Here is a 20,285-nt window from a genome sequence, read left to right as displayed (position 1 = left end):
TTTCAGATTTGTACTCGACCTGCTTCATAAATCACCTTATTGATTATTTGTATTAAAAACGGAGCATTATTGCAGTGCTGTGAAAAAATCTAATTTACTATTTGGCTTGAATAATGAATAGTGCAGGTTTTCATGCTACTTTCCGCCTGGAATTCCATTTTGTGCTTGGTTCTTTAAAAAATTGAATTCCCTACATCTGACTGAAAAATGTCAGAAATACACAGTGGATTAAACAACATTTGCGACCTTTCCACTTAAATAATATAATTTTTAAATAATACTTATATTTAATATAGTGCCTTTCACACTGGGAGGCTGTCTGGGCTCTTGTGAAGTGACTCTGTATTTGGTAGGTGAACTTAGCCAGACATCTCCGTTCCAGCAGGAAACACGATCCTGTGGCTCCCATTCTTACCTTGATCTTTGTTTATTCTGTTACCTTGCTAATTCTTGTATATCTGACTGATATCTTGGATAAGCTATGTATTTTGTTCAGCAATTTTATTGCCTTTTTCCAGCATTTTACAATCTGAAATTTTTCATTATGTATGTAGTTTGTCACAGTCACCACTTTTGTTTTCTCCATCTGTCTGTTGTTTAGATATATTGAGTAGCTCTTTAAATACATTTTTTTAATGTATTTAACGTTTTTGATACTTACGGTGCCATCAAGTCTGACTCCAGTGTCAATTGCAAAAATTTGGTAGAGTAACTGAATATCTATAATTTGCATAAATGGATAGGAAGATGTACGGTTTCCTTATTGAGTCACTTAAAGCATGATTTTGATTGGACCATAAGAAAGGCACCAATTACATCAAGTAATTGGTGCTATACAATTACCATTGGGTACCCTAATTCGGGGAGGGCTCAATGCCCATCAAAGAATGAGCGTCATGTGCTCGTGGTCGCTATTTTTCTACTTGATGACAACAAAGGTATGTGCTCTGACTATTGATGATTAGTAGTCACAGGTTGGTTCTTCGTGCACTTTACATTAACTTCATTACAAGTGGCTGCTAGCGTGTATAGTTTAAGTGTGATTGATGTTTGTTATCTCATAATTGTGTTTGTTGATATTTATCATATAATTTAAAATTTAATGCCGAGGGTTGTGGATTTCATCGAGTTACAACTAAATTCCATTGAGTTAACTTAACCGTGCTTAACTCGAGCTTTCTGTATAAATCAAAGGAGGAAATACACAAATAGGTTCAGCCTCGGTCACAGAGGTGTAAAATAAATCTGATTAACTGAAGTGTCCCAATTTGCTTTAATTTAAATAGCAATTGGTAGTACCTGTCGTCGTGGAAGAACTCATTAGTCAAGTTACACCTAGTTATAGAGACTTGCGTTGATTAGTGAGGAATGAGCACAGAGGTCACCCAGTACACTGAGAGGAAGAGCAAGCCATATCATCAGTGTACATATAAGGTGATAGAACCAACTCAAGTTAGTAGTTTTAACTTGCTGATAACTTATTTTTCTCAGTCCAGTCTATTTGTCTTTAATAAAAGGATCCATTCTTTCCAGTTATGTTGAAAGTTTTGTGTTTTAATCTGACCCATCTTTGATCCATCTTTCTAATTCAGATGCTGTTTTAATCTTCTGTAGATTTATTTTATTTTGGATTTCTCTTACCATTTTTCCTTGTATCTGTATCTTGTATCCAAATTCCTTCCAAGCAGGATCCGCTGAATATCAGTTAAAATGAAATCTTTGAATATTATTTAGCTAGCAAATGAAATTTTGAAAATCTAGTATTTATATCCATTACTGTCTGTATGGTTTTTACAGGTATCAGGTGCGCTCGCCTACATTTTTCCAAAAATGTCGTGACCAAAACTGGTACATCAGCCAGCTCGAACTGGCTCAAGCAGGTTACATTCAGCAAGTTAAGAATCTCAAAAAGGTTAGTTTTTGCTATCTGTCCTCATTCGTGGAGTCAAGGCAGGTGTTAGGAGAATCAGAGATAGATATTCTGAAAAAATTGTTGATTTGCATTTTTGAACATATATTGGGAGTTCAAAATTGCGGTATTCACAAATGCGATATATTCCTTATAAGAATTAGCATGAATGTGTTTGAGGAATGCCGTCTTTGAAAAAATGGTAGCACTTGAAACCAATTGAGCAATGCTTGGCGCTGCCATCTTAAATTCCCGCTGTGAAAGTCGCTGTTATTGAATGAGAGCAGACTTCCAAGTGCTGTTTTACATGGCATTGGTTTATTTTAATTATTTTGCAGTAAAGCAAAATTGAAAGATAGCTGTTCAGTATCCAAATGGATACAGAAATATTCAAAAATTATGCCAGTCACCATTTTTATAGGCCACGTCTGCTGGATAACTCAATTTGTATCTTAAGTTCATGTCACAGTATAGTGTAGCAAGATCAAGAAAAAACAAGCAGTCATTGAAACAGAAATATAGACTGTTATGGAAGTAGGGTGAAATCATTAATGGTTTGGGTGTCTTGGTTAAGATTGGAGTATTTAGCTACATGACTTATAAGTCAGAAGTGTTTTATCATTAAATTGGAATGAAGAATGGCACTGGTATTGACATGCATGAAAAATTGGCATGGGAAGTATGACACGTCTATAAATTACCATTAAAATCTCATATTTGTTGCAATGGATTCAATAAAGTACATTTTTTGTCTGTATAAAACAGAAGTCTTATCGAAATTCAGAGACTTCTAACAAACAAGGTGGTCAGCGGATACAACCATTTGTGCATTGAGTTGATGAAGAACTTGCTATTAAAATCATGTGAAAGTACAATTGATTTTGATTTATTTTCTCTTTCATCTCCACAGAGGCTGGTCCTCGAGCTTTCACGTAGCATGGCATCACGAAGCTCGTCACCACCAGATAAAAGTAGTGAGGGCTCAGACACCGTAACAAAAAAGCCTGCTTATAATGAAGATCAGCCAGCAGAGGGAGCCTGTTCAGTTTTGGATGTCAGCTTGGTCAAAGAGGAGGATGAGGATGAAGAGGACAAGACTCAACGTGATGATTCCACTGTAGGTAGTTTGCAATGATCAGGGAAGACTTCTTGCCCAGACAGACTACCTGATTCGGAATTCACTCTTGTATAATACTTCTAAATTCACACTGCACATGGTTGAATGTCTTGAACCAACATCCAAGCGCTTTGGGACTACCCTGTATGAGGAGTGCTATATAAATGCAAGTTGTTGTTGTCATTTGCGTGCCAATAGCTGATTTTACCTTCTGAAGTCAAATCATATAATGAATGTTATGAAATGCTTTGATCCCATGTTTAATGACTATTTTTCATGTTCTTTAGCATGATTTGTCTGATGGAGATTTAGACATTGACTGTCTAACAGGAGATGAAGAAGTGAATCACCTTGATGGCAGCAGCTCCTCTGCTAGTTCAACAGCAACCAGCAATACAGAGGAAAATGATATAGATGAGGAAACTATGTAAGTACATCATATACAGTTTTCCAATTGTGCTTGCTATCACTGTCTACTGATCATGTTTCACAGCATACTTGAACTGTTTTGCTGTATGTATTTTTAATGTTTCCCATTGTGCTCTTTATAATTTGTTTATATACCTGTAAGTTTAAATAGTTTTTAAAAAATCTATGAACTATATTAGGCCCCCGATCATAGATATCTGGGATTAGATTGAACTTCCTGGAAATTCAGGCTTCTTAAGAGTCTTTACACATCACCCTCCACAGAGCTTGACAAGAAGTTGTTTTCTTCTGTTGAAACATCCAACAAAAGCTTGCATTTATATGCGTAGCATTCATAGTTTTATAAAAAATTTCTGTCTCTTCTAATGGTTCAGTGGCTAGATGAGACATATGAGACAATAATGGCAAAGAAGGACCAATGTAGCACTGAGAAAATTACAACTTGCCCAAATGGTCCCAGGAGAGGGAATAGAAAATGGGTCATGATTGTCATTTTGATTTACTGCCAGTAACTTCTGTTGTTAAGTGATGAAAGTTGGATGAAGACAGGATTGGTTTTCACTATGATGCTTCTTTAGTTATTAGTCTGCCAATGCTCACTGTCCAGACTTTCACATGAATAAAGGCTGCTCAGGTCAGCTACTGACAACACCCATTGACCCATTATCATAATATGGGATTACCTACCCCCTTTCAGAAGGTTTAGTAGTTTTTTTTTTCTTTTGGTTTTCTGGAATGATGTTTCGACACATTTCTGCATAAGGAGGAGTTGCCAAACATTTTTCCATGAAAATTGAGGGAATTAAATCAGTTGGGCAGTTTCCCTGAAGTACTTGTAGAATCTTACAGCACAGAAGGAGGCCATTTGGCCCATCGTGCCTTTTCAGGTTCTTTGAAGGAACTATCCAATTAAACCCGCTCTTCCTCAATAGCCTTGCAAATTTTTCCTTTTCAAGTATATATCCATTTCTCTTTTGAAAGTTATTATTGAAACTGCTTCCACCATCCTCTCAGGCTTCCAGATCATAACAACCCACTGGTAAAGGAAATTTGTATACAATCCTAGTGTTTAGTGCTGGGGCTGCATTAAAAGAGAGCTGGGACCAGGCTAACTTTTACTATGAAAGAAAATGTTTTAAACTAACTTCTTCAATTATAAATATAAACATCGGGGGGGAAACCACTACCACAGAATGAAACTAGCAAGTTGAGAGAGCGATAAACAGTTCTTGGTAAAACCAAGTTAAGCTGAAGCAAAGGAAATTTTTCAGTTATAACCTCGAGTTTTGCTTTCCAGGTCAGGAGAGAATGATGTTGAATACAATAATAACATGGATTTAGAGGAGGGAGAATTGATGGATGATACCGCAGGGGCTTCAGGTAACTTTTTTTTAACAACTTACTTTCCAAAGGAATACTATGCTTTAATTTGTGTCATGCCAAGAGTGTTTAAGCTGATTTTTCAAAGAAATTGTGAAAGAAAACTGTTACAGAATGAAAAGTTTGTATTGTTGCTTCTAATTAGGGCAAACACATGAATTGTTTGATACATAGTTTGAGTTCCTGTATGTAATACAAAAATGTGCTTTGTGCCTTTAAGCTTTTAGCCTCTTAAGCACTTTTTACTGGAACACACACTAATTATCGAACTCTTCCAATATGAATAGAATGGGGGACTTTTAGTACTAAGTTATCTGAAAAATGAACCAGAATGGTACATTTGAGACATTCTCATTGGATCATATTCAGAGTTTTTAATAATTGAGAGGGTGCAACAATGGGAATATTTGAAAGTGTAAAGCAGCTGCTCTACCCTACATGCTGTAACTTTCAGCAGGATGTTTAAAACTCTTAAACAACAAATCCAATCAACCATTTATATCTACTGCTATCTTTTAATTTACTCACGTACAGCTACAAACTTGGAGGGTTGGGGAAAGGAAGTGCATATACTGCTTTTCATTCAGCCCTCTATAAATAGTCATTTTTTGAATCTCTAACTTAAATGCCTCAGCCGTTTTTTTATTTTTTTAAAAAACTACAAAAGTTACTTCCTCCCATCAGACACTGGGTTCCTTTCGAATATGGGAATGCTGGGGACTATCTTCCAAACATCAGGTAGGCTCCGTACCTTCAGCTGTCTGCCATTAACCGTGGGTAAAATCACTCCGATATGCCCAGCATTATCATGTTATCGTTCCTCAACACAAGAAAGAATGCCTTCATGTAGCTGCTTATCATCTGAAGGTTGGTGTCTCCAGGTGTAGAGGTAGGGCAGGTACCTTGCATATCATCTTCTCCCAAAATGCTCAAGGGTGGTCTATTTCTGCACCTGTCCCAAAGGTGAAATACGTTTCTCCATTTTAGATTAGGAACACTTATGTAAACCAATAATCATAGAAGTGGAAGAAAAATGTTCCTCAATTCGTGTTTTTTGTGGTCATCTGTAAATTTTATGTACTCCTCTTTGCACCTTTTTGAATTAATCTATTAGGGCTTTGGCTTTCAGGGTTAACAGAAGCTGAGTGGGAAGAATTCCTGCTCCCATTGACTGGTCTGCCCCTCCCAAGTCCCGCTGATGAGTCAGGACTGGTTGGTCTGCTATCAGCAGTATCCTGGAGTACTGTGGACCCGCTTGGCTCAGGAACCAAACTAAGAGATCGCCGGAGTGAGTTGCCCTGATCTCGACATTCCGTTGCCAAATACCATGGAGCCAGCTCATTTCCAAGGGGACCCTGTTTACTCCTCTCTTTTTCTCTTTCTCTCTCCCCTCCCCCGTCCCACCCCTGTAAAATAATCTTGCTTTAATGTCAATGGTCAGGCTTCAAGAACAAAGACATTTTTGTATTGTGCCCCTTACCTGAAAATTGCTAACTCAAAAGGTGTGCCAGGTGAGAGTTAGTCTAACTGATATGTAACCATCTACCTAGTGTGTTTTTTTTAAAGATATGATCATTGATTCTCTACCAGTTTGCTATAGAGCAGATAGAGATGCAGGTTCCCATGACTCATCTCTCCATGAGTAGTTCCTGAATACAAATCGTGGTGTCAGGTATAAAGATGAGAACAGATGGTTCCTCCAATATTTATAGGAAGGGATTTGAGCTTGTGCTCCTCCTACTGCAGAACTTGAGCACCAGTGACTTGGGAGCATGTCTTCTCTCTGACAAATGAAGTGTGTGGCTCAGGGAGATAATCAAAGGAAAGAAACTTATTAACTAAAGTTGAGGATGAATGTGTATGGCAAACAATACATTTTGTGGTGTTATTTATTTAGACCTTTTGTTTTGCTGAAAATTCCTAGCTTGCATAATTATAGCCTGTTCAAAACCTTTGTAGTGGTGAATGTCCTTTGTAGCTTTTGCTAAAAGTTGTGATTGCATTTCCAAGAGCGAAGCCAGTTCACTCCCAGAAGAATCATGTGGAATGGGAGGTCAAGTTATACTGCGAACTCCACATTGTTTTCAATCAAGGCTGTGGACAAACAAACCACCGATTGTCATTGCTAGACTTATTATATGCATGGAAGTGGTTATTTGGGTGAAATGTACTGAGACCAGGTTAACTTACAAACAGTGCTTTGGTATTGGAGCAGTTGTAGGATTACTTTAATTTTAGTGAGAATATTGTAATGTTTTGTCAATTTTGTTTTCTTGAAGTCCCATTACTTTGTCAAACTGATGTCTCTCATTTTTATAGTTGCTATTTGTAATAGTATTTTTAATCTGCATTCTCGACAGGTGGAATGAGCAATCACAATAGGTCTTCGAAGCGAGGAATGGGCAGCTTGACTTCAGCGGGCAGCTTGGCATCAGCAGCCAGCAGCAGCCTGTTAGACATTGACCCAGTCATTCTTATACAGCTGTTGGAACTGAAGGACCGGAATAGCATGGAAAGCCTATGGGGACTCCAGCCGCGACCACCAGCTTCTATCCTGCACACTGCAGGTAGGTACAATGTGATAATTTATTTGCAGCCATTATTTAGCGGAAATCCACTAAGAATCCAATGGCTAGCTTCCCCTACTAGCCTAGGGAGTGAAGACCAGTAGTGGGTTTGATTCATGGCCTGCCCTGAGGTAGTTGACCTCAGTTAGGGTACTACAATTAACCTTTATACACTTGGCTAGGGAGGAAAAATCAGCAGTTTTGGTTTCTATTTGTGGTCACTGTCACTGCTGTAAACTATCTGTGGAGAAACTCATCAGATTCTAGTGTAATGCTTTCCATATTTGAATAGCCTGCTGACTAGATTGCACGTGAAGTTCTCAGGACATGTTGGGACACTTAGAGCTGTAACACAGCACAAACTGGTGCCCTCGGCAGGGAGAATTTGTTTTTAAAGTTTGAGTTTATATTGAAAGGGGCATTTCAGCTTACTGTAATTTGTTGTATTCACTGCTCAAAAGGTTATCTGCAGAAATAACAATTTTCAACACTTTTTATGCGAACAGACCGAGGTACCTTTCTTTACTAGTAATAAACTATTCTGGCTTTGACGGTAAGGTTTTAATTGAGTTATAGATATTAATTTTTTAAATGTACTTTTTTTTGACTAGTTTGCTAGTGAGAGAAAGTAGGTAGTAAAGTTTAAGATTTGATGTTTAGCTATTCCACAGGTGGAAATGGGAATATCTGGCCACTGCCCATTTCCTCCCTGTAATATGGCTAAAATAAGGGATTTGTCACATGGAAACATTTCTTAGCAAGCATATGTCCTAGGACCTTATTACACACAATGTTAGAACACAGCCATGATATGTGATGATAAATGTTTTTTAATTAAGATCTCTACGGTTCTGTAATGTTTTTCTTGCTGTGATTACTTTTTCTAAAATAAAAATGGTAGTTCAGTCTCGTAAAGATCGTGACCAACGAAGACAACAAGCTGTGCGTCGATCCCCTCCTGATTCAGGGGTTCTAAAGAGGCTGAAGGCTCAAATGGCTGAAGTTAGAAGCAAAATGTCTGAAGTCAAAAGTCAGATGTGTGCTGAATTGGGAGTGAACTGCCCCACTTGTCCAGGGGAACAAGGACCTTCTGGAGCTTGTGGAACTGATGGAGTTCAAAGACATGAGTCAGCACTGGACCTTCTGTCAAAGGGAGCAAGTTCAGGCAATTGCTTAAGATTTGGTGAGTGAACAGAAGATTATTCTAATCTTCAAACACTAGCTTTAAAGGCTATAATTGTTCTCCTACAAGACATCTTACTGCAGGGTTTTTTGTGCTGAGTAGAGTGCCTTAGGGGTCTCTGCTGGAGCGCCTCCTTTTCCTGTGTGGATTAATTAATTGGATTTGCAGTCTCAGTGTAAGGTAGTGTTTGCAGATAATACCAAGTTGGGTGAAATTGGAATCTGAGGAAGCAGATGTGATCGTACAAAGAGAGCTGGAAAGGGTACGTACCTGAGTAGATCATTGGCATGTGAAATTCAATACAAATCAATGCAAGATGTAGCACATTGGAAGTAAAAAATCAACGACATGTACTTTGTGTATAGGGTAGAACTTGCCCTGGTGAAGTTGAAAGAAGCCCAGGTGTGTTTATTGACTTGTCGCGTACTTCGTCAAAGGCATCAATAAAACAAGGCTAATAGAATGCTGGAGTATATTGCCAAATCAGATGAGTTCAAATCCTCGGAAGTCATACAATTGTATCTGGAGTAATGCATGTAGGTCTGGTCAGAGCTTGGAAAACATGCACAAGAGAGCAACAACAATGTCAGATTTCAGATTTCAAATGTCAGACAACAGAACTGTGTCAGAGGGATGAACTTTGAGGAACAATTAGATAAACTAGGACGCTTCAGTCTTGAAAATATCTCAGAAGGACCTTATAGAAGTGAATAAGATACCAAATGACATTGAGAAGGTAACTCCAGAACATTACTTTCAGATTTGCCACGGTAGTAAGGATTACAAGTTCGTAGTTGTGAAGGACAATTTTAGCACAGAGGCCAGGGAGTATTTTTTTTAAAAGAGTAGGTGACATCAATGGGTTACCAGGAGGGTGTTTCAAGCCAAGACAATGGACTCACTTAAAAAAAATGGCTTGGTACTGTAACAGAAACATGGAAAGTTAGGTATTCTGGAATTACGAGATCAAATGAGCCCAAGTACCTTCATCCTACCATCCTGGGATTGTATAGAGGGAATCAAGATATTATTCATTAACCCCCCCAAAAAATCTTAATTATAAACTTAGCAACCAACCTTTTCAATGGTTTAAAAAAAACTGTATAATGAAGGGCATCTGTAATTACCTCCAGACTTGGGTTTACATATTGTTTACACATAGAACATAATAAATCCCCAAGTTAACTAGTGTGCAAATATAAAGTGACCCATTTGTGTCATTATTGTGTTTTGAATTTATAACTGCTGAGTGAAAGCTAAAATTAAAACTGTGCTAAAACAGATGGCAAGTGTTCTTGAGAGATTCCAAGATATTTCCTATGATTCCTGCTTTCGTTATTTTCAGTACCATTCTATCAAGGGAAACTGTATCAAAGACCTTACTGACATCCAGATATACAACATTGACTGCCTTACCCTTTTCAATCTCCTTTGTCACACAGTCAAAGAAAACCAGTAAATTTGTTTGGCAAAATATTTCCTCATGAACCCATATTGGTTATCTTCTATGATTTTAAGAATATAGAACTCGTCTCTCCTGGGTCCAATGAGACTAATTCACAAATGCTAGTATGTTAGGATGGTCAAGCCCCACAATATTAGTGGCTAGCTTTGAGTCCTTGCCCATTATTTTTCAACCAATAGTCTTAAGTTTAGGTGCAGTATGTGCCATAAAATTTCAATGGAATAAACTAAAGTTGAAAGCAGCAGGTATCGAAAAATAGTTAAATCTAATTATGGTTATGCCTCATGCATTGTATATGCCTGTGAGCGAGAGGTAGTCAAAAGCACATCCTGAAACTTAAGTAAAATTAATAAACAAATGCTCCAAAAGGTTTCAGGCCTGTTTTAGAGTGAATCTTAAACTGAGCAATCCAGTTTGCATTGCCTTGGAAAAAGGCCTTGATCTGCTTGAGTGGATTTTTTTTGTCATTTTTCAGTTTCTTTCTCTGTTGCAAAATAGTAAAGAAACACCATGCTCATAATCTTGATTCCTGTGTATTTTAGTGAAAAAGTGAAATAAAATAATTAATTCTAAATAAGAGAAGTTTAAAAATACCAGTGTAGAGAGATTGTTTTACTTTTACAGGGACAATACCTAACCAACTTTGAATTGTCATTGACTATGATAGTTCGCCGTGCTTCTTCGTGCCCATTCTCAATCTCATCGTTCCAGTCCTGATTTGTTTTAAGTATAATCGAAAAGGGATTTTCAGTTGTTGATGTGACACAACTGAGCTCTTAGTTCTGCTTGATTTGTAAAATATCTTATTCCACACACCTCTGTTTACCCAGCAGTAGGAACCTGGTTGTTAGTCGATTGGTGGATCGCTTTTCTGGGGGTAATAATCCCTTCAAAATTATATAATAATTCAAAAATAATTTTTGGTCACTCAATCCACAACTGTTTGTGGGACAGAGTTATGCGCAATTGGCTGCTGCATTTCGCCCACAAAATATACAGTCCTTTACAGTATTCTGTGAAGCGCTTCGAGGCAGCTCAAAAATGTGATATGGTGCTATATTAAATACAAGGATTATTATTAATATTATATCTTCATTTTGTCTCAGTATCTACGAAAAAAAGCATCTCTCCAAAAGCTGGTCGTTCTAGTGCAGGGAGTAGCTTACCTCTCCGCAGAGGACTGGATTGTGGAGATAAGGACCTCCATGGACAGAGTGATGCTCAAAACAGTACAGAAGGTAGCTTTGCAATATGTTTTTCAATTAATTGCTGTCAAAATAAGTAGAGCAATATTTTTATTATAATACAGGGAGATGCAATTCATTCTGAAATCGAAATTTTGACTGCCATTATAAACAGTTTGTTTCGAAATAACCCCAGCAAAAACCTAGAACCACCTTGAACATAGCCCTTATGTGTAGGTGTTTATTAACTACTGTTAGTATAAATTGACAGAAGATTTCTGGCTTGTCCTTGTTACAATCATGCTAACATTTTCTGCATTCCCTTTCTATAGCACCTGATGAAGTAAAGTCTAGGTCCATACACAACTTCCAATATGCATATGCTGTTCTTTTTAAAACTTGTATTTAATATAAGTATTCATTGAAGCTGCTTAGCTTCAACAGCATAAATAGGACAAACCACAAATCTATCAACAAGCATTTGAATGCTGAGCTTGAACTGTATATCTTGAGCAAAATGAGGTTATAATGAGTATGTTAAGGTCAAAGTATCTAGCCTAGGGATTTATCCAAAATTTATTTTTAAACGAAAAATGGTTGCTGTCCCATGTATAATAGTGAAAGTAGTCTAGCTGCATTTCCAAAAATAGCCTATACGTTTATATCATTTGGTGTAGACGAACAGTGACTGGTACTACTTGTTGATGAATGTTGAGCCTGTGTTTTGGGAGAATAATATGCAATCTGTTCATGGAGTTTTCTCTATAGGAGCACCAAAGCCCACCAGTAGACAAGGATCACCACAATCTACAAGCAAATCAAACGGTTCGGAGCCCCTGCCAGTCTCTAAGGCTGAGGACAGAACATTTCCAATTACTGGCCAAGAAATGTTCAGTAGTTCAGCATTGAATGGATTGACATCACTGGAGATGACACGGAAAATTATCACATTAGGGTGAGAGCATGATGTAACATTTCAAATCAGTGTTTAAATTCATTCCCCAACCAAGAGGATTAGCAAATAAACTCCACATTATCTTTGCTTATGCTACTCCTGTATTCACCATCATAGTATGATGCTAGGCTGCTAGATTTGAATTGTATTCCTCAGACCTGAGAAGGTTATGGTGTGATCTGTTTAAGGTGTTTAAAATAATGAAGGGAATTAACAAGCTAGATAGTGGATGACACTTCCCTCTGTTCGGGAGATCCAAAGGGAATATAGAGGCTTAGTTTTGATTAGAGGCTGGTTAGACCTGGGTTGTAATCCTTAAGCGTTGGACTGAGGTGTTCAAGATATTGAAGAAATTGATGAACTCCCTCTGGATCTGAACCAAAGGAACATTATCTTAAAATTAATAATCCTTGCATTTGGTAAAGTGCTTTTCATGTCAGGTGGACATCTCAAACACTTCAAACTTTAATGTGTAGGATTCTGTAGACTAACATGGCAGCCAATTTGTGCACAGCAGTGTTTCACACACAGCTATGACTAATTTTATCTGAGGATTGTTGGCCAGGACACCAGGAGAAACTCCCTTCTCTTTGAGTAGTTATGTGGATTCTTTAACATCCACTTGAAGAGGCATACATGTCCTTGTATTCTCGTCTCATCCACAGGGCAGCGCAAAACCAATCAAACACTAGATTGCATCCTGAAGTTATTTTAACCTTGTGTGCATAACTGTTCTTGTGCAGAATAAGTTATTTTCTATCTGGTTTTGGTGCGAGGGTGTAAATGCAGCATTAAAATACAAAAAGATTGTTCAGCTAGAAAAGTGAATTTGTCAAAGTCCAGTAGCTAAGTTATAATTTTGTGTTTTGCACAATATGTGCTTGAAAGTTCATTGGTGTCAAGTGTCCCATTTTTAAAATGGGTTGTTAGTCAGATACTTGTTTTTGAATATCCTTGATTCTTTATTCAGGTCTCAATGCTGTCACACTGATAGCCAGCAGCGGTCTAACACTGAGGATATTACAACAGCTGCAGGAACACGAGCTCCGTCCCTTGATACATCGGGCAGGTCAGAGGAAGGTAAATGCACAGCAATCTTGAAAGTTTTGGTGCATTGCTGAGAAAACTGACATGATATCCAAAATGTACCATAGCTAATGTTAATATAATGTCCATTTAAACCCAGTTAAAACTGAAGGGAAATGGGTTTGAATTGGCTAAAATGGGTATAACTGTCTCTTGGTTCTCTGCCTGTACTACATGATAGTTTAATTGTGATTAGAAAAAGAAGGGCGCGTTGCATCAGGGTGATTTGACACTCAATGCATTATGTAATATGTTTTACAGTGTAGGTACCAAATATACTTTTTAATTTAATCCATTTATACTGGTTGGTAAGGTAAGGTATGGTGCACAATTCAGTTTGATTAATAAAACTTCAGACGACTGAAAGTAGGCACTGGTTTGTATTATCGCTGGAAGTAGCAGAAAATAATTAATGATGAATTTCTATGTGTAGCTTTTGAACTTCATGGTGCTAATACAATGGACTTTTTTGAGTAAGTCTAGATGGGAAATGCTGACTCTTGAATTGTCCTTTCATAGTTGTGACACTACAGAAGCAGGTTCTTCAGTTGCTGCCTGGGATGAGCACTGACAGTGAATCTGACACAGAGAACGAAGATCAGGAAGAAATCACACCTACAGAGCTTGTGACCCACTCCTTCACTTCCCAGACTTCAGGTATGAAAGCACCCAAACTAGAACTCTACAACATGTTGAAATGTATACTTTTTTTAAAAAAAGTTTGTAATTAAATTGTCTCTAACAGTCAATGCTATAATTATTGAAAAAATGGCAGCTTAGACAAGTTAATCAAAATTCTGGGAGATAGTTGATGTAGAGGTAATTTACTTGCCCAAGTCCCATTGGTGCATATTGGTTTGAGTTACAGCATGTGTTGATAATCTAACATTTACTGAAAATTCTTAGTAATGAGCCATTTGCAGTGTGCTTTACTTCACCTCAGGGGAACTCTCAAACCAGCCATTTTGACATTGATGCAGACTTCTGAAGCCATGAGAAAGTATGTGACCCACTAACCCACCACTCTCCAAACTAGAAGAACGATGAGGTCTCCAAAGAGGAAAGTGAGATTCACAATATGCTTTGTTTTAATACAGGTGATTTGGTGAGTTCTGAAGATGCCAGTTTTGTTAGAGGAGAAACAAATGAGTGGTAAGTCAATAACAGTGCTAATTTCACCCTTTGTATTGTATAAACCCCATTACTAAACTCTTAAGTTCCACAAGAGTATATGAAGATTCTGATTTATCAAGTAAAATCACGTGGTGTTTTGTCAAAAAATACTTTTGTCGGAATATTTGAATTATCTGTTCAGACCAATTAGGCCTGTGGAATAGTCAAATGCAGAACCCTGGGGGTTTGATGAAATTGCTTGTTGTGCTTAGTTCTTAACGCTATGCTGGTGGAACGTCAAGGGTAGGATAGTGATTGGTCGCTATGTGTGTTTATAGGAGTGAGTGAATGTTGTATAGCAACGTATTGGGGGAGACTTAACAGTGGAAAATCCAAGTGGAGCCTGGCGAGTTCCTTACCTTGACAAAGGGAGAATTGTTATCTCTCAGCAACTAATTACAGAACTACAATGAAGAGCTTTGAGACTCTTTAACTATACCATGAGGGAAATAATGCAACAAGAATACACTTTTCTGCTGATTCTTTTTTCTCTTTTCTAATGATCTTTTTTTTCTTTAGAACAAAAGGACCCAAGTCCTGGGATGATGCCATTTTTACACAACCTAGACAAACAAGGGAACCACATTTAAGCTAACATGGTCAAGAATGGGGGAAAACTAAAGGAATCTTCCCAACTTTCATAAATAGGATAAAAGAGATATTTTTTTGTGTGAAACTGATGCTTGTTTATTAATCACATACTACAACTACACACCATTGTACACTGGTACAGTGTTCCCAGTAAAGGCTGCACTGGATTTTTTTTTCCCCCATTCATCAATGCGTTGTTAGCTCTTAAATCATGGCTGTGGATAGAGCAATGTTCATATCAGCTGAATACTCCCTTGAAAGCTAATTGAGGCTATAGTTGCACATACCCTGTACAAAACCATGCCCTGTAATCTGTCTCAGCCTAGCAGCAGACCAATCCAGTGCCAAAAGGGAAAAAAAACATGATCAAATAGTAATAATGCCTATATGTTGCTGATGGTGAGGTGATGCTCTTTTACCTAATACAATGCAAGCACCAAGCTTGCTGAAATCATTACTGGATCCAAGATTTGACGTTTTGGTTGATGTACCTAGCCTATCACACAATTGGGATCAATGACTATTTGTAATTCAACATTCCCCTTCAGAGAAGATGTATGAACAGCAGCAGGTTGATTTGTTGAGGAACACTCTTATTTGAAGCACCCGGTGTCAGTGTCAAAAACTTTCAGGTCAGGTGCCTTAACCCCAACCTTAAGATCACACCGATTGTAAAAGTCCTGTATTGTATTACCCACCCAAGACCACCTAAGTCCTCTTGGTGCTGCTGTCATTTTAGTGCCACCGTATTGGCAGTTTTGAGGTGCTTGTTTGTGCCACCTTAAGACTACCTGACCCCTTACAGACACAAGACAAGATGTCACCCCATTTGTCTAAGGTGTGCCAACCCACTGAGTCAACTTCCCCATCTTTGTTTTCCATCCCTCTTTCTGATTTCCACATTTTCTGAATTTTTAGCAGTATTTATTAGAAATTTTGGTTTCTTGACGTATTTATGTGATAAAGGAGAAATGTTAAAATATGTTGTAGTGTGTAGAATGAGAAGTTTAACTATGCTGATAATAACTTTCTTCAAAAATTCCAGTTCAAATCTTGTGCTCTACTATAATGGAAAGCTGCAGTATAGCAGCCTTTTCAAAATGTCTCCCATAAATTAAACTGCCTGCAGAATGTCTGTTTTCCAAATAAACACTTCAATAAAATGTTGGCTATAAACAGCATATAAGTGAATGAGTTTGCAACATTCATTCACAAGTATACTAACCAGTGTATGGTTGCAGAATGGAAAAGTGTCCAAATGTTATGTTAGACTTAAAACTATAAGTGTGCTTGTACGCCATCGGATGTGATGTAGTCATTTAGTGCAGTGAACTACCAGTAATCTTACTTCATGGTTTTGCTTTTGGCTGAGACGATCATTAATAGCAATACAACATAATTTATGAGTAATCAACAATATCATAACTCGAATGAAGGTGCTTGATCTCTTCAGTACAGTGTTACCTTGTTGTTTAGATTTAAGAACCTGGGTAGAATCAATTTGTGCAGCGAGGATTTATAGTATAAAGATCTTCATCCCATCTCATACAAAAGAGTGATCCAACTTCCACAAGTCCCATACATTTGGCAATTCATTCTCTCCTCTGACTGCTGGGAGGTATGCAAAAGCTGATCACGATTACTCCAACCCTTGCAGGGTAGGATCTACGTCTGCTTGATGGCACTATCCTACCACTCTGCAACAACAATGCATTGTTGCTTCAGTACTGTGTGCTACTTCTGAAGCATATCGTTAAATGTGCTATAAAACCTTTGCTGCTGATTTAATGCCCGTAAAATATTCAGGCTAATGGATAAAGCTCCAATTGGTCAAACGGGATAATATAGTAACGATGTGTTACTATTTGGGGATAACCTCATGCTGTTTAAATATCCCAAATAAAACTACATACACATACATAAGGTAAAGGGTCGCATATTTCCACATTCCTAGTTTCAGATGTAATGGATGCAAAGTGAAGTGGTAGTAAAATGTAGCTTTGAACAAATAATGCCTGGTATTGAGGGTCATATGGATTATCCTAAAGTTTGCAACAGCATATGTCTGTCTTGTCTGTCCCTTTAGCCGAATGATCAATATTTTAACAAAGTTACCCCCAACTAGTGAAGTCTGTAAATTGATGTAGCTGTATTTTACCCAGTGGTCCATACTGCCATTCTATTAAACCGAACCTTCATACTGCAGCTGTTTGATATCCAAACGCAGCAGTCATTTTCCCTATTGGCCTTGGGTTGCTATTGTTAAGAATGTAGATTTGAAGAGAATGCATGATTGTGAGCATATTCTTTAGAGAAAGTAGTATTTCTCAGTAAAACGCTTACATTATCTGTACGTTTATACCCTGATGTGACACTGTTTTCTATAAAGTGCTGGTCATTGAGTCTCTGAATTCCAGGGAAAACTTTGCAAACTGAAAACTGCACATTATAGAATGTTTGGAAGTGTTGCCGCTGCTAATATTCCCATCTATCATTTATTTTGTACCTGTCTGTGACTATTAGTCATGCTGGAATCTTTTCTAGGCCAGAGGTAGAGAGTTAAGCTTCCAACAACATTCTTCCACATTAATTTATTTCGAATCTGAATATTTGTTGTCTTTGCTTAGATGTTTTGTATGACCGATTTAATCTAGATCTCTCAGCTCTCATATTGTTCCTACAACAGAACTGAAGAGGCGGTCAATTTTATAATGTTGAATATTAGATGTACCTCAGTAGTGCAAACCACTGTTTTTCCTCAGGGAATTCCCTAGAGGCTTATAGACTTCCTTAACACTGCTCACTTGCAGATCTTGTGCCTTTCTGTTGAAGAAAAAATCTTGCATAAATTCTTGGGTTTTGCATATGTGAATTTGATGTGCTCCCAACTTTTTTTTTAATATATGGATGAAACAAGGTTTGACTGCCTGACCAGGTGGACTAAAGATCCCACAACACAATTTGAAAGGAGATTCTCCCAGTGCCCTGACCAACAAACCTCCAGATAAATTTGTCATCCACTTCATGACTTATTGTGGCACCCGCTGTGCACACATTGACTGCAGCATTTGCCTACAACTACAGTCCTACACTTTACAGCAATTACTTGTGATGTGCTTTGAGATGTTTAGATGTTATTAGCATGATCCAGTGCAAGGATTATCATATAGCTGTACTTATGAATTGTCAATGGATGTTTTGGAGTAGCTGGGACGCCTTGCTGTCTGTTTATTTTAAAAAGCTCTGCATATAATAGGCTGTTTTATAATAAAGTTAATAATACCCAACATTAACAATATGGAAAGGGTGCAGAACAGAAAATATACTGTGCAGTAGTCCCAGTAAGTGGTGAGAGTGCGTGGTTACACATATTGCATTGAGCCGTTTACTTTCTGTACTAAAATCATCCCATTGTGTATTTTGCAGCTATGTGATGTATTTGAACTTGTGTAATACTGTATTTCATTCTACGAAGAGTTCCCTTTGCAAACTTGAGTTTTCGAGCTCTTGTTTCTGTGGATTTCTGGAATGCTGTACAGTGACTGAACCCACCCAATTGTGAATCACAGTTCCAGCAAAAACTCACAGGAGGCACAATCAATCAGTTGTACCCAATGCTGAAAATCTAACACGTACTGTAGTGGAAGCCTGAATATTAATGTAACACATTTGACAGTTTTGCCTGCTTGAAATGTAGTCCATCTTGAACCCTATTTCTGTGATGCATGTAAATGTCTTGGCTTAAGTGTCCCTATTTTGCACTGTGAAGTACTGTTTAGAAACCATGTGTTGCAGTTTTTGTAATGTTTTCAATGTTTGCTTTTTAATATCTCTGCGGTGTTTACATGATCACATTTCTTGCACTTTTTGTTAATAAAATGGATTCAATTTATTTGGAATGGTTTTGTTTAGGAGGTTTGAGATCCTTGGGAAGATTTATAACCACAGCAACTTCCATCCTTCACTCTACATCTCACGGGGGTATATTTATTATAATCTGATGATATGCAATGTATTCCACTGGAATATGAAAGAATTTTAATATGAAGTCTGCACACTTCCCAAGAAAAACTTGTGGAAATGCTTTTAAATGCATTTGATTTGGGTATCTAAATAAGTAACCTCTGACAACGCCAGGCACCAATAGCACTGCACTGGTGTATCAGTCCCCAAACAGTGTAATGTGCTGATGTGAGGTGCGACCACACGATCTTCTGGTACGAGGTAGTGGAAGAAATCTGGAAGGTCAGCTGTTTGTCTTCATAAACTAAAGACCTGGGCTTAAAGTTGCAATGAGATGAAACTAAATACTGGCTCTTCCGGGAATAGTAAATGCTAAGCAAAATTTAAAACCTTCGAAATTGCCTCTCAAGGAGAAAAGAGCTAAAATATCCCCAGAAGAGGAATGCATAGAAAAATAATGAGGGAAGAAACCTGCCTGCCAGTGTTTAGTTTGGCCACTTGATGGAGCCCTTTGAGCTGCTATTTTCTTGAAGTACTTAAAGGAAAAGTAGAAATTCCAACATGAGGAACTTTTGTACAAAGTGTTGAAATTTACTCGTATGTTGTTGTACCGGCACTGTTCAGCATGTCGTGTAATTGCTGTGATAGTATAGTGGGGAGGGGGGGAAACGTTTCGCTGATACGACAGAAAGGGGTCCTGTAAATGATCTCTGACTAGACTCAGACGTTCCTTCTGATTGTAATCCTCCGATGCCTTTTGGAAGGAGCATGTCTTTGGAAGTCTGGTGAGGGCTGGATCAGGCAGAGCTGATCTGCCTCCCCTCCCTGTCCTGCTGACATTCTAGGCTCACACACAAAGTGGGGACTGCGCGTCAGTAATGTTTAATATATGCAGCAACGAAGACCCCTACTACAGCTTATTGTACAGTTCTTAAACCGGCAAATTAATTCAAGATGGTCTATTCAGTTAATCTTACCACTGAGGCTTTCAAGAAAATCACAAGTACAAGGTATAACATTACCTGATATGATATTAAAGGCGTGATAGCTTTATAATTGTATCTTAATAATAATGATCCTTGCATTTGATGTTGCGCCTTATCACATCTTGAAAAGTGGATTGACTAAACCCTGCAGCCACTTTTCCCACAGCAGTGGATTGACAAACACAAACAGCCGTGGATTGAGTGACCAAATGTTTTGGGGAACCAAATGTTTTGGGGATAGATCTGAATGTAATGTTGTTGCCTTGTAATTCCTTAAAAATAGCTTCAAACAGCAGC

General features: G+C 37.9%; 1 protein-coding gene across 5 annotated transcripts in view; it reads left to right on the top strand.

Annotated features, from left to right (window-relative positions):
• Positions 1–18,931, top strand: part of trim37 (tripartite motif containing 37) — a 35,761-nt gene extending 16,830 nt beyond the window's left edge. For 2 of the 5 annotated variants that reach the window (XM_042338493.1, XM_042338496.1), the window contains exons 16-28: positions 1,798–1,912; positions 2,820–3,026; positions 3,314–3,453; positions 4,753–4,835; positions 5,520–5,573; positions 7,196–7,402; positions 8,304–8,585; positions 11,157–11,288; positions 11,991–12,189; positions 13,160–13,269; positions 13,795–13,932; positions 14,373–14,427; positions 17,957–18,150. In XM_042338493.1, coding sequence (XP_042194427.1) covers positions 1,798–1,912; positions 2,820–3,026; positions 3,314–3,453; positions 4,753–4,835; positions 5,520–5,573; positions 7,196–7,402; positions 8,304–8,585; positions 11,157–11,288; positions 11,991–12,189; positions 13,160–13,269; positions 13,795–13,932; positions 14,373–14,427; positions 17,957–18,047 — 1,813 coding nt within the window. In that variant the 3' untranslated portion in view covers positions 18,048–18,150. Of the gene's footprint in view, positions 1–1,797; positions 1,913–2,819; positions 3,027–3,313; positions 3,454–4,752; positions 4,836–5,519; positions 5,574–7,195; positions 7,403–8,303; positions 8,586–11,156; positions 11,289–11,990; positions 12,190–13,159; positions 13,270–13,794; positions 13,933–14,372; positions 14,428–14,967 lie in introns of all 5 variants that reach the window. The other 3 variants (XM_042338497.1, XM_042338494.1, XM_042338495.1) reach the window with 3 other exon arrangements.
• Positions 18,932–20,285: the final 1,354 nt, after the last annotated feature.

The sequence above is a fragment of the Callorhinchus milii genome, unplaced genomic scaffold (genome assembly GCF_018977255.1).
Source record: "Callorhinchus milii isolate IMCB2004 unplaced genomic scaffold, IMCB_Cmil_1.0 Scaffold10, whole genome shotgun sequence".
Lineage (NCBI taxonomy): Eukaryota > Metazoa > Chordata > Chondrichthyes > Chimaeriformes > Callorhinchidae > Callorhinchus > Callorhinchus milii.
Note: the sequence above shows the minus strand (reverse complement) of the source record. Positions and strands in the feature narration are given on the sequence as shown.